This window comes from Colletes gigas, unplaced genomic scaffold (assembly GCF_013123115.1).
Source record: "Colletes gigas isolate AHSC1104 unplaced genomic scaffold, ASM1312311v1 Colletes_gigas_Sc00005, whole genome shotgun sequence".
Taxonomy (NCBI): Eukaryota; Metazoa; Arthropoda; class Insecta; order Hymenoptera; family Colletidae; genus Colletes; species Colletes gigas.
The window spans coordinates 4742050-4756040 of NW_025106634.1; the positions used below are offsets into that span (position 1 = coordinate 4742050).

Sequence of the window (13991 nt, forward strand, 5' to 3'; positions counted from 1 at the left end):
GAAAAATTACCACCCTCCCCTCGTGGATCGCTTATTTGTTCGCTGGTCGACGATTCACGGTTCCATTTTTTTTCTCGTTATTTCGATAAATCGACCCATACGACGCGACAGGGTGTTTATAAATTATTAGATCTTTTCGATTGCTCCGCGAGGAAAGAGGCACAATGGAGGCAGGAATGAGAAAAGGAACAGGGCGAAAGGAAACGCAAACAGTTTAGATGGATGAAGAAGGGAGTGGCGATGACGATGATGAAGACGAGACGGGCGAGAGAAATTAAAAGGAACGATGATGAAGATTGAAGGTAGGTAGCTGCCCAGCTGCCGACCAATTAGACAACTCGCTGGGCTTCCTTTCCAGCTGCGATTCGGCCGCTCGAACCTTGATTAGGCGCTTTCTAATTGCTTGTTACCGCTCATTTATTTATCGAGCGCAATTTTCAGTCGCGGATCCAGGTGGGCTCCGACGTACGCTCGGCTTCGGTACTCGTACACGTACGAGACACGTCGCCGGTGGATTTTACCATGTAACGTCGTAAAGTGCTACTCTTGGACGGCGGTTGTTGTCAATTCTTGGAACGTGTCAGCCGTGGGTCTTGAAATACGGAACGTCTCAGTCAACTCGAGTGTCTAGTCTACCATTTTCAAGGAACGATCTTATTTATTTCACGCTTGTTAATATATTGAACACGAATAATGTAGTCTTTGAGCAGTACAATTTGTAGCTGAGTATCATAGTTTCGCTATCTTTCAATTCTCCGTTCGAAAGTGGCAATAAAAACAACCAGAACGGAGCACAGACTTTCTACAATTATTCCAGGAGATGTTCATAGCAATCGAACACTGTAGACATGCCCAAGGCTGTGCAAGGTAAAATACCCAAGTCTTGCATAAGCAACATTCTGGGATACGTAGAAACGAATCACTTGTCTCGGGAATACGTTTACTGGCCCCGAATCTCTAGCGACACGATAGTTTGCACAAAGTATTTTTACCTTTGCTTAACGAAACAATACATCATTTCGAATAAAATAGAGATAATATCCCCGGTAGTATATGTTTGCACTTGGAACGCGAAAACTATGCACTTGGATACGAACGAGCACCTATATAGTACTTAGAGAATATGTCGGACAAGCGGGTAACAGGGTTTGCATTCGTGCGTACCTCAGGCTAGGCATGCTTGTAACACTGTCGATAAAATGTAAACCGCTACTGGAATACCAGCGTCCATTATGCAGGAGAAAAAGAATCGGGAGCAAAACGGGATTGGAACCCGGATCTTCCGCTCGCCGGGCTGCTCCATCCATCGAGCTATCCAGGCCTACACGATTCTTTTTACCCGTAAGCTCCATAACAGACTGTCGTACGATATGGCGACTACCCACAATTACATTCCAAATCGTTCCAATAATTATGCAAATAATCGCGTTCCTAGCGGGAATTTGCACCGTTTACTGTACCGCCACTAATTTTGACTATTTCTCGTCGTAAAAATTTGTGAATATTACTGGAAGATGCAAGAAGCTGCATAGTTTCTTCATAAAAAAAGGCGTTTTACAACGACCCCCTTGATACATCGGTGAAGTCGATTCGGAGGATCGACGAGAGCGTTCCGCGGAACAGAAACCCACGCAGCCTGGATTCCTCGCGATCCAGCCGGGGGGACCGTGTCTCCATATCGCGACGGAAGAACCGATAAGACCGGTGTCGCGGTTTTTTACGAACGCCCTTAGAGAGATCGTCGTTGGTTCGCGATCTAAGCGTATCCGTGCGAGCGTACAGAGTAGAGGCGAGCTTTCGTCGTGGCGGCGTTTCGCGTCGCGCCTCTGTTACGCCCGGCGTCGCATCTGCATTGCATCGAGGAGGCCCCGGAGTCTCTCTCGTACGTCTCTCTGCATATGCGGGACGATCGGCGCCGATACATCCGAGCGATTCTCCGCTGGCACGCAACGCCACACTTAGTATGTAAATCGCGCTCGTTCCCGAGCCGCGTTTGTGTGTGCGTGCTCGCGCGAACGAGGTTCGCTCGTACGTGTGCCCGTGTGTGGATAATTGCGCGGCAGCGAGGCCTCCGCGCGCGTGGGAGGCAGTCGAAATTGCGCATATCAATGAAGGCGGGGAGGGCTTCGATTAAATCTGGAGGCACCCGGTCGGCTGTCAATTTCTAACTTCCGAGCCATTCGCGGAACGAGTTGTGTTTCGTTTCTGAAACCCCGGGCCTTACAACTTTATATTGACTGTCGCCCCCCCGACGTTATTTTCGGACAAAGGAACCCACCTATAGCCACCGCCGTGATTTTGATATATTGCCGCGAGCGGGACGAACGGAGTTCCAGACACCGATGGGGGGTGGGAGAACTCTTACGCAAGGGAGGACGGGGGTATATTGTCTCGGCTCCGGGGGATCGAAATCGCGTCTTTCGCTCGACGAATTACCGGTCCGTCAACCCCTACGGGCCTCGACGATGATACAGCAGGGGGAAATTATCGTGGCGACTGTTTATACTCGACGAGGATTCGATAAACTTAACCGAGGGCGACAGGGGGTTTCGTCGCTGATCGAGTTTTAATATTTACTTCGTCTAAGTAATACGTTCTGTCGACATTTTGTTGGGTTTGTACACCCTTTGATATCATACGTATGTTATTAGTTGCGTACAACACTAGTGACATGCTTTTTAAAGGAATACAGGGAACCCCTAAAGTCCAGACGCTGGCTAAATAATTCCATATTTCGAGTACATAGTTATTGATGATTATATAATTCTACGTTGTTCAAGCATAAAAATATTCAACCCCTTTACGTAATTTTTCGATCGTAAATACAAAAGCGTATCGGTTTTCTTATGAATACGCGATGATAAAAAAACATACGTGATTTTCTTATTCGTCTTAAACAGCCAGAATGCACTTGCCCGCTCCGTCGCCGGTGTTCAATTTTCGCTCAAATATCAATTTCGCTTTTAGGCGAAGATTGATCTATCTCCTGGTTCTCGCCCGCTCGCCCCCGAAACCCAATAAATCAATCGTTGGATTCGAGCAACCCCGAATTGATTGAACGTTTTCGAGGTGAAAGTAAAAAAAGAAGAAAAAAAAGCGAAAGGGAAGAAACGAGCGGAGAAGAAGGGAAAAATAAAAGGTACAAGCGAAAAAAGAGGCTGATTTTATTGGCGAGACGCGAGAGCCTCGGCCGCCTTTCCCTTGTCCGAGGGAGTTTAATAGAGGGTGAAACGTCCTCGAACTTCCAGGAGTCTGGTTCCTCGGGATCCGGTGGCTTCTTCGTCCCCATCGACGCGGTCATCAGCAATCCTGGATGTGGATTGCAGTAACGACGGGAAGAGGGAGACGAAGGTGGGGGGGTGGATTGGATTCCGGTAAGGGGAATTACGCAATCCTCTGTTCCCCGAGCGAGAGCAGAGCCTAATCGCTCGCTTTTCCTCCGATTTACCTCTGTTTTCTCTATCCCCCCCGATCGTTTCTTCCCCCGAATCTAATTCGTTCGTGCCCATCGTGGCTTTGCGTTCGCGATTTATATGCGCGTATATACGCGCTCCTCGAGGAATTTCGATAAAGGAAAACGTTTAGTCGACGAGTTACGGATTCGTGGCGGGGGGCGGGGGCGCGTCGCGGGTCCAAATTGAGTGGCATTGTCGACATAACGCGTGGCGATATTTTCGGGGATGGCGGTCGTTCCCGGACGCGGTGAAACGCCGAGATTAGATCACGTCTAAACTTATAGCCCGAGACGGAAGATTTCATCGGGGCCATTTGTTGCGCTCGCCGAACAGTATCGGGCCCCGGATAGCCCGCGATCGTAAAGCGCGATTTAGAAACGGAAAACGTCTCCATTTGAATAAACTCTCGGTGCCCGCGTAAAAAGGATCCCCGTTGATGATCTCGTCCAGCGAGGACGTAAAACACGATGGATTCCAGCCGTTCGAAAGGCGGAATCGACCGTAAAATTTTTCGACGATATCGAGTCCTCTCTCTCTTTCGGTCTCTTGTTTACGCCGAATCGCGAATCCGTTCTACCGATTTATGGCGCGCGATAAAATAAACGGGGCTCTGTTTGTCCGAGTTTTGTACACCGTGGTCTCCGAGAAACGTCGCTTCTTGTAATCATCGCCCAGTAAACTCCCCATTACCCCCTTTCGGTCGACTGTTATTTCCTAATCGCTAGAGAAGTTTCCTTTCCGATATTTTGTGATCTGCTATTTATTGGTACAGCTTTACAGCTCTCCGCGAATTCTCGAGTCAATTAATTTATATTGTAACGGGCAGATTTGTTGCACGATTGGGTCTACAGCGATTGGAATATTTCATTCATTCTTGAAAACTGATTCGGATATTTTGGCCGTACTTTGGCGTTGATCGTCCTGTCCTCGGAGTTCGGACGAAGATAATGCTGGCAAAACGTCAGGACTATTTTTCAAACGAGCACAGTTTATACCTGGATGGCGAGAACCCGGGTCGTGAAAGCCTCCGAGAGTCAAGTCGCAATAAAAGTAACGAAAAAGGGTCCCGACTGTACGAAATTGCAGTCGTAAACCTATTTTTAAGCAAAAAGAAATATTCCGTGAACCGTGAATCGGGAGGAAAAAGAATAAAAAAAAGAAATACTTCATTTCAAATAAAATGTAGGGCTCGAACAATTAATTCGTGAGCTATTTGGCAATATCCGAAATCGAATCGTTCCGGGGATGAAATCTAAGCGTAAAATCGTCAGAAATTCGGCATTGGTTCGTTGGTTGATCGGTATGTATCCCGCAATCGAGCAAACCGCCCCGAACGATACACCGTTTTCATTAGGCGACGGCGTCGTTTTTCTTCTCGCGTAACTGCCTCGACACCGATTCCCCGAGTACCGGGGCGTCAGGCTGCGTCACGCTCCGGGTACAATGTCGTTGGTAACCACCGCCTCGAACAGTGGTACCAATACAATCGCCAACGGCGCCCTTCCACGGCCGATGGATCGTCGATAGGTATTTTAGGCTGCCAGTATATAATAGTACATACCTATAACACCCTCGCGTGGGGTTCACCCGGGTGGGGGAGGACACGGAGCGAGCGAGAGAGGTAAGCAGGAAGAATAGAGAAGCCAGAGGGAGAGGAGGGGAGGATCGATCGAATCGCCATTACGGCGAGTGAGTGCCGGGGGTTGCTCGATGGAATCACGCCGCCGCTGGGGGTTTATTCTCCGTATATATTTGCCGGAGTATCACCCTCGACCCAGTAGGATGTCGCCCCCTGTCCCGGAGGGTTCGATGCTCTGGCAAGGAGAGGCCGGAGGGCGGCCAGAAACGAATCTAGGAAGCATGGCTCTCTCGCGCACCACCACTTCGGACTCGCGAGAATCTGCGGGGAATTCGCACCCCTCGGCAGGATGCCACTTTTCGAGTGGAGTGCCTCGGCTCGACAAATGTTGAACAATGATTACGCTTTTCGAGCCCGGCAACGGAGACGGTTTTGTATCGGGACGAGTGTCTCCGATCGGGACACGATTTACAATATGGACGATCTCGGTCCCTTCTTTTTCCCCCGTTACCACCGTTTCGAGCGTTGCACTTTGTTCTTTTGAATCTCTGTCTAGAGAAACTGTAGTACTTTGAATTTTAAAAGTTAAGTTTCGCCCTCTTTGTCACAATGATATCGATGTGATTTTCATTGAGGAAATTGCACAAGGATCGCTAGAAACGGTGGTTCGAAGGTACGCAAGGTCGAGTGAATACAGAGAGCCTGTAACGAGCAGTTGTCTCTCGTCGTGCACGATGGAATTCCAAATCGTGGAACAGAATTCGCTTAAATTAAATTCCACGTTGGAATTCGCGGATTGATCTAGTTCGCAGGGTCGAGCAGCGCGGGTGGGGTTATCTCGTCGTAAGGTATTGATTGAATAAAACTCAAGACTAAGGATGTACGCGTAGAGTTTACTATCGAGAAAATGCACTATCAAGTATACAAAAAAGTATACCTTGTCTTCTGCCAATATTTTAAAATCGAAAACTTTGACTGTCACCCATATGTGTTTAGGGAAATAAATTTGCAAAATATTGTACGGGTTTGATCTGTCAATGAGTGTGATTAGATAAATAATGTGTTAATGTGGAATAGAGTAAATGTTGGATATTTTCAGATACGGTGCCGGATACGACCTAGCAGCGCGGCGGAAGAACGCGACGAGGGAGTCGACGGCGACTTTGAAGGCCTGGCTGAACGAGCACAAGAAGAATCCCTACCCTACGAAGGGCGAGAAAATCATGTTAGCGATTATCACGAAGATGACGCTTACGCAAGTCTCGACTTGGTTCGCCAACGCGCGAAGGCGCCTCAAGAAGGAGAACAAGATGACCTGGGAGCCGAAGAACAAGACCGACGACGACGACGACGCGGTTCTCACGGACTCCGAGGATAATAAGGAAAAGGACGATCTCGCGGGGGACAATCAAGGCGACAGGGTTGGCGAGGAGGCGAGGAGAGGCCTTGAGGAAAACGGTAAGCAACTCCCTTTCCATGTATTCTATCGTCTTCTCCCGGTTCGACGGTCCCAATTATCTTCTTAAAGCCAACCTTGTATCTTCCTTCGTTCAAAAATTCACTTATGGATCTTACTTAGATTTGGGTAGATTAGAGTAAACAACGCATCGTAGTTTTATTGTAGCTCTCTTTACAATATCGATAGCATCGAAGGGGATGCAAGTGTGAAACCTCAAAAGCATATCGAAAGAAAAAGAATTAACAGAACGTACAAAATGGACGACACATTCCAGCTAGTTATCGTAGAATTTGTTTGGGAATCGGTGGGTGGAACGAAGTAGTCTCGATTCGATTGCCAAGTGCCGAGGTTTGGTGGACGAATAGAGGACGCGTGTAGGCAGGCATCGAACGAGAAACGCAATTGCCCGTTGCGCCCATGCGTCGTCCGTCTAAAGAATACTTGGAATAACCTCTTCGAATGTTGGAGGAACGGACGCCATTAGGGGCCAATTACCGGGACGGTTTCGATGGAAGTTGTTGCGCGGGCGTGCAATACCTCTGAATTACTCGAGTCGCGGAGGGTGAACTCGGCCGCGAAAACACGTCGGTCTCCACGACTCGAAGGAATGCCGGTAGCGTGTACGCCTCGCGTGACCAGTTTCCCCGATATCGACTACCCATCGGTCGGCGTTTCTGATATTGCGCAAGCATCCATTCCGCTCACAATAAGCCGAACCGTACGACCTCACCCTACATGGATCGCCGTTCAAGTAGATCGGCCGCGAGATTCTCGGGGAGCATAAACACTTCCAGACCCCTAATCTCCCCATATGATTCCTCTACCGCTGTACAACTCTTTCCATGATTTGCAATAAATATCTCTTCGTCTCCGCCCGGACCCGTCTTCATCCGCGAGGCTCGACGAACGCTCGAGTCGTGGACGAGAATCGAAACGTTCGCGACACGCGTTTTCGGGGGTCGTGATCCCGTAAACGCCTCATCGACGGCGCAACAAGACGAGTCGGGACTATCAAAACATCGTCGATTTCGAGACGACGCCGCGTCCGCGTCGTCCAGATCGTAAATCTTGCCACTTCCTGTCTTCGCGAGCGACACGCCGCAGACACCGCGAGTTTCGAAGTCGCGTTCTACGAGCCGCGTGTCCTCTGGCTAGCCAGTAAATTCGATTAGGAACTCCGCCGTCTCCCGATAGGTTACTTGGCCGGCGAACGACGAGTTAGAAACGCGAGTCTCTGTCGCGGGGGCGGACATAATGGTTCGCATGTGAATAAACACGGTGACGTGTCGCAGGTTGCCAGAGATTTATCTTTTTTTTATCGAGACTGATCGTCACGATTTGCAAATTTCGATAGGTGAACTGGAAGACATCTGTGATCTGTCGGCCATTTTCGATTTAGTCTTTGCAAATTGGTAGTCGATAGTGTAATATGGTAGATTCAACCCTTAAGTGGATTATTGGGGCCATTTACAACTTTCAACTAATATTAGTAATCCTCCATTAGTTCATTATTTTTTAATTTGGTAAAAACATTATGTAAAATAATTCAGTTGAGATTGAGAGCCCACTTAAGGGTTAAAAGTGGCAATTATACCTCATTTTCTCATTTGGTAATCGATATAATTTGCAAATCAAATGCAATGGCTTGTGGTCGAGTAACTAGGTCTAGAGTCCTCAGTCTTGCACAAAGGCTAGGATAAAGACCAACAATACCACGAAGAGGGAACGATTACAATTAAATTACTTTTTGTTGCGTCCGTTTATTAACGTGTATCTCAGCGGGAGAAAACTCTTTAATGGATCTCGCCATTCAAGGTGGATCATTCGGAAAGTCTTCTGCGTCTTGTTTATCGGTAATTGCGATCGGCGGAAATGGTTTGAATACATTCATGAGATGCTAGGCAATTAGGTTTGGTTTCTCTACACCTGATCTAGCCGGCTACGCGTTTTGCACTGCATCGGGAATACGCGCGCGGTCTTTTGGATTTTGTTTCCAGCTTTTCCAGGTCGAACGATCATCCTTGGATAGCTTGACTAAAGATATCGATCGAATATTACGTTTCTGGTTTATTTCCAACGAGTTTCGACGAGCACGATCCTCCCGGTTAGGAGAAATGGGAAAACGTTCAACTTACGAATCACGCCACGGGGGTTCATTTTAATCCCTTGAACGAGAAATATGGACTGTAAATAGAAATTTCCAAAAAGGATAGAAACGTTAATCTACTTCAACAATTTCTAGGGATAAATAATGTTTTAAACGAAGATCCTCAAAGATTACCTTAATGACACCCAAAGTAAAATGATTGGAGATGGTAAAAAATCGGTTTTCGCGACTTGTAAGGAACCTCCGACCTTTGGAGCGGCGTCGATCGGAATTTAGGTTCGCGATGGAAGAAAGCAGCTCGTCCTTTTTGGTGATTCGGTAGCGGAGGGTGTTTCGGTGAAATTCAGGCGTCCTGGCCAACGGCCGGAAACGGCGAGTTAGAAATTCGCTGCGAAACCTGGCTGCGTGTGTCGGGGTCTATATCGCGGAGGCGGACATAATGGTTCACATGTGGGTAAACACAGTGACGGGTTGCGGGTTGCCGCGCGAAGAGATTAATGGCCTTCGGTTTGGTCCCCCGGTGGACCGGGCCGTTAGGTTCGTGTTGGTGCGTCTTTGTGTGTGTGTGTGCATGGTCGGGCTTTCACCGTGGGGTGTGTGTTGCAGTGTGTCGGTCGGTCGGTTGGTCGGTGGCTCGGTGTGGGTTAGTGGCGTGTGCGCGCGCGTACGTTGGTCTCCCTAAGCGTAAGCGTGTGTCTCTGTGGGCGAGAGGCAGAGGGTGCGCCCGGGCTGAGTAGCCATCCGTAGGACCATATACACTCCGGTGCCACGGGCTCCGATGTGTATATACAACGGTGGATGTATATAGATACACGACGTAGAGAGCCGGTGGTTCGAGGTACGGTGATGTATCGGCGCCCGCGGCGAGACGAATGGTACGGACCCCCCTATGGCCACCATTACCCCACCGCACATTGGCCAATATCGCTCGTCTCTGTCGCTCTGTCTCTGACTCGTTCTCTCTCCGCCACCCTCGATTCCGGGACATTTTAGGTGTTGCGTCCAGCTACGTCACGCCGCGTCCCGCGATGCCTCGTAATTTTAAAGGCTGCCTCGGAAATAAGCCCTCCCGAAAATACGGACGCCCGTACGCCACCGTAGGGAACCGATTTGTTTTCTATTCCCGGGCCGGGCGTCGAGTGATTTGTGATCGCGTATGAATATCTGGCCGCTCGAGTGTCCTCCGAGAGTCTTCGGGAACGGTAACCGGGACAGAACCCCGAAAAGTCCACGGAAAAAGTGGTCCTGACGATGACTAGCGAGAAAATGTGGAATAAGGGATGCTTTTTTTCACTTGCTTGCAAAACTTTTATAAAATCTTAAATGTTTACTTTTTTTACCGAGGTCCTCATTTTCCATATTAGGCTCATAGCTATACATATAGCAATACCATATGTCTCTAATATGGCATAACATAATATATCGAATTTAGTAGAATTTTTTTGGATTTTTGGAAGGCATAACGTGTTCTTCAAAATGTTTAAACCAATTAGTATATCCATCTGAATCCAGCATCCAAAAGGGTGTGCTTCGAATATGGTTCGAATAGAAAATGTGCAGTCTTGCAGCACCAAAAGGTTTCTCGTCTAGAGTTCTATCGACCGAGCAGAGTTGTATTTAACGTGTTACGTGGAAATTTACTTAAACCTTCGACTGCACCGAAGTATGTTTAACGTCGAGGTTATTAAATATATCTTCCACGGCAGTGCTTTGAATAAGGCAGCAGCGAGTCTCCGCTGGAGGTTTACTAAATTCAAGAGCTTACCGAACCCTCATGAATTCCCTTGTTGAACGACGAAGGGAGGAGGTCACTTCAGATGGCCACGAGTGCGCGCACGAGGGTTGCTACGGTCCATCCAGTTGTAAGATATACTCGACGAGTGGACCCACTCGGTTTTTCGAGCGTGTCAACAGTATCCATTGTCGGACACGGACGTGTTCCTATTTTTTTGCGGAGCCGAAATATCTTCTCGAAGAAACGAACGGCACGAAATTTTCGAACGGTAATCCGCGCAATTCGCGCGGACCGTGTCCGGCGCCGGATGGCGCGAAGATTATGAGATTAACGTCTGATAAAAGGGGGTCAAAAGTTAAAGAGCCACTTGTGGACTCGACGGTTGGTATCTATTTAGTTGGCCCATAAGGTTCCCTTTATAAGGGGGTTGCGCGCACCCTAAACCTAAACTCTCCGTTTCCCTGTATCTTTCTCCGTCTGTTCTGGCCCCGTCCATCTCGTCCGTTTCTCTCTTTTCCTCGCGGGGCTGTCGGCCCCTTCTAGCTTGGGAATTATCGCTTGACGACCCATCGAGTAAACCCTCTGCCGACTCATTCGAACCTCTTAATGAAATTCTCACCCCTGACTGACTGGCTGGCTTGGCTCGATGGTTGGCTGGCTGGCTAGCTGGCAGACGCTCGGGACGATTCTAGAGTGCCCCGAGAGAGTTCGAGCGAGAAAGACCGGGGTAACCGGCTGAAGGAAAGGGATAAAGGATACAGCTTCCCTATTCTCCCTCGTCGGTTCTCTGCCTCGAGGGGGAGCTAAAATCTCTCGCGCCTCAAAGTGGTTGAAGGCTCCGCTCCCTTTTTTTCACAGCATCCCTTACAGCTTAACTGCGCGATGGCGCAAGGGAGAGGAGACTCTCCTGGCGTTTCCACGGCATCGTCGACCCCTCGCCCCAGCCGCCGATACACCGGCTCGCGTGGATCTCGCTTTCACACCAGGGATTATAAACCATTAATTCCGACATCTCGTCGGGGTCCGAATAACGAGGGGCGTCGCGGGTAACGCGATACACCGTTGACCTTACTGAATTTTCTATTAGTTCCGCGGAAAACGGTTTCGCTCTTTTGTGTGTTTGGGGAAAGAGGTTTCACGAGCTGTTAGGCATTCCCTTTGATTCGATCCGCTGGGAACTTTTTGCTCGTTCTCGTCGAGCGGTCGGAGCTCCTCGCGCTAGGGCAATTTACTAAATTGACGGGTCGCGGCGGGTCTGTTTGCAGAGCCGATGAGGCACGTGAAAGCGGAGCACTTGCAGCACGACAAGGACCTGGACGACGAGGACGACCTGGATCTCGAGGAGGACCCACGACGAGGAGAGCATCCCTTTCACCACGCGATGCAGCACCACCACCATCATCACCAAGGGTACGCCGGGGAGGACCACCTCAAAGACGAGGGCATAAAGTCCGACTGCAGCGCGGCAGGAGTACCCATACCCGCCACCAAACCGAAAATCTGGTCGCTGGCGGACACGGCGGCCTGCAAAACGCCCCCGCCGCCCACGCACCCCCATCACCAACAGTACCACCACCTCCACCATCAGCAGCACTACGGGCAACAGCAGCAGCAGCATCACCTGCCCAACCAAGGCCACCATCATCATTCCCAGCAACCTTGGCTCGGTTCTGGCGGCGGCGGTGGCGGTGGCGGCGGCGGCGGAGGTGGAAACCTCAGCTCGTTCGCGTTGCCCTCCTCCGCGTCGATGAGTCCCTCCGCGGCGGCGACTGCTCCGTACTCGAGCGCCGCGACGAGGTACGGAGGCTTCCTCTCCTCCTCCTCCGGCGGGCAACTCCATTACAACCCAAACTCCTCGTCCGGTTCGAGCTCGAGCGCGTCCTCCTCGGCGGCGGCGGGGTTTCCCGAGGTTGGTACGGACACTCCACCCCAGACACCGCCCAACATGAAGGTGGCTACACCGAATGGAGTGATCCAGGGACCACCGGCCGGCTACTGCACTGGTGGCAACGCCAACGCCACGACCAACGGTAATCCGAATCCGTACGGTGCCAGTCATCCGGCCGCCGGCTATCTGTCCACGAGTTCCGGTTCCGCCAGCAGCGCGTCCTCCTTCAGCTCCAGGCTGCAGGCATCGCCCCACAAAGACTTCTCGCCCGCGGGACAGAACTCCATCCTCCATCAGCATCAGACCACTGCCAGTCTGCCACCCACGGAGGCCACCACCGCGTTCAAACCGTTCTACAAGGGGTAGGTTCGAACAATTTATTACTTGACTAGTTGGGGACATTGCCTCTTGGACGAAAGATTCGCCAGAGTCTCGGGGAATCGTTTTCTACCGTGGAAAGAACGCTCGATGGCTAGGGATATATTATACAAACTAAAACTTTTGGTCGGAAACTCGGCCAAAATCCAAGATTTAATCGAATCTTTCTGAAACTTGGTAATTTAGGGGGTTTGAGTTTGGTGATATCGAATTGGCGATTTATATCTTTTCTTTTTATGGTCTGGGTTAGGTCTGAGTGGTCATTAGCCTGTTCTAACAGTAAACAGTGTAATTTTGCTCCTAACGTCTTTTACCGTATCGAATTTTTCGTCCTCGTAAAAATTATAACACGAATTTACTAGAACTCCAATAACGTTCGACACTACTCGTTCCAGGTCGCAGTCCATGGGTAGCGGGTTCGTGTCGCCAGTTTAAAGTGTGCTGGATCAACGTCAGATCACCGTCGCATCTCTCTAGGTGAGTGAAGCAGCCTCGTTTCTATCGCTCCCGAATCGAAATCCCATTTTTCGCCAGAAATATCCAACAGAATTCCCTGACGCGTCCAGAAAATATCCCTAGATGTGGCTTGATAGACATCCTAGGTCGATATCGGTTAAAATTTTAGCATATTTTAAACATAGCAATTCGACAGGGGTAGGTTGACGTTTCGATTAAAATTTCGATCCACTCGATAAAAAATAATTCTCGAACGTCGCTGAAGGAGTCTCCAGAGCTCGAGGACTCGATGACAAATCGGAATTACAGCGTTGACGCTAATCGTGGCGAGTACCTCGGTCGGTCGCGATCGTAATTCATTTCGCGACGAGACAAGGAACGAAGGATGGGACGTGGGGGAGGTCGCGGGGAGGGCCGGAGTACACGAGCGCGTAATCGGCGTGCAAATCGGCCGGAATGGCCCGTTCGGGACCAGGGACGACTCTGGATGGACGGTCGATCGGCGGTCCATCGCGGGGAAATCGATAAGAAATTAATATCCGGCGTGTCGATTGGTCGTTAGGCCTGGACTCGCTTTGAAATAATAATGGCATCGGGTATTGAGTAGCGTGTGGGCAGTCGACGGCGACGGAGCGAGCGAGACGACGACCGGGAATGAGAAAAAGAAAGGGAGAGAAGAGAGGCTATCGCCACCTTCTTGACAGTGACAAATGGACGGAGATTTCAATCAGTGAATGGAATCACCGCTGGCTGGCCGCGTCTTTCTCTCGTGCACGGCCCCGCTGCGTTCTGACCGGCACTCGAGTACTCCGAGCCCTCCGTGTGCCTTGGAACACACCTGAACCTGTCGCGTTGCTGGCTGACCGCGGTCCGCGTGCTCCAACGAATGGGACACCATCGCGAAACAATGCCACACACCGTCTGACATTTTAGA

At 50.0% G+C, this 13991-nt stretch overlaps 1 protein-coding gene across 3 annotated transcripts in view; it reads left to right on the forward strand.

Moving 5' to 3' along the window:
- LOC122395451 (homeobox protein caupolican-like) overlaps nucleotides 1-13991 on the forward strand; it is a 72141-nt gene that overhangs the window by 45108 nt on the left and 13042 nt on the right. For all 3 annotated transcript variants that reach the window (XM_043393048.1, XM_043393050.1, XM_043393049.1), the window contains exons 4-6: nucleotides 6134-6492; nucleotides 11601-12585; nucleotides 12997-13078. In XM_043393048.1, coding sequence (XP_043248983.1) covers nucleotides 6134-6492; nucleotides 11601-12585; nucleotides 12997-13036 — 1384 coding nt within the window. In that variant the 3' untranslated portion in view covers nucleotides 13037-13078. The remainder of the gene's footprint in view (nucleotides 1-6133; nucleotides 6493-11600; nucleotides 12586-12996; nucleotides 13079-13991) is intronic.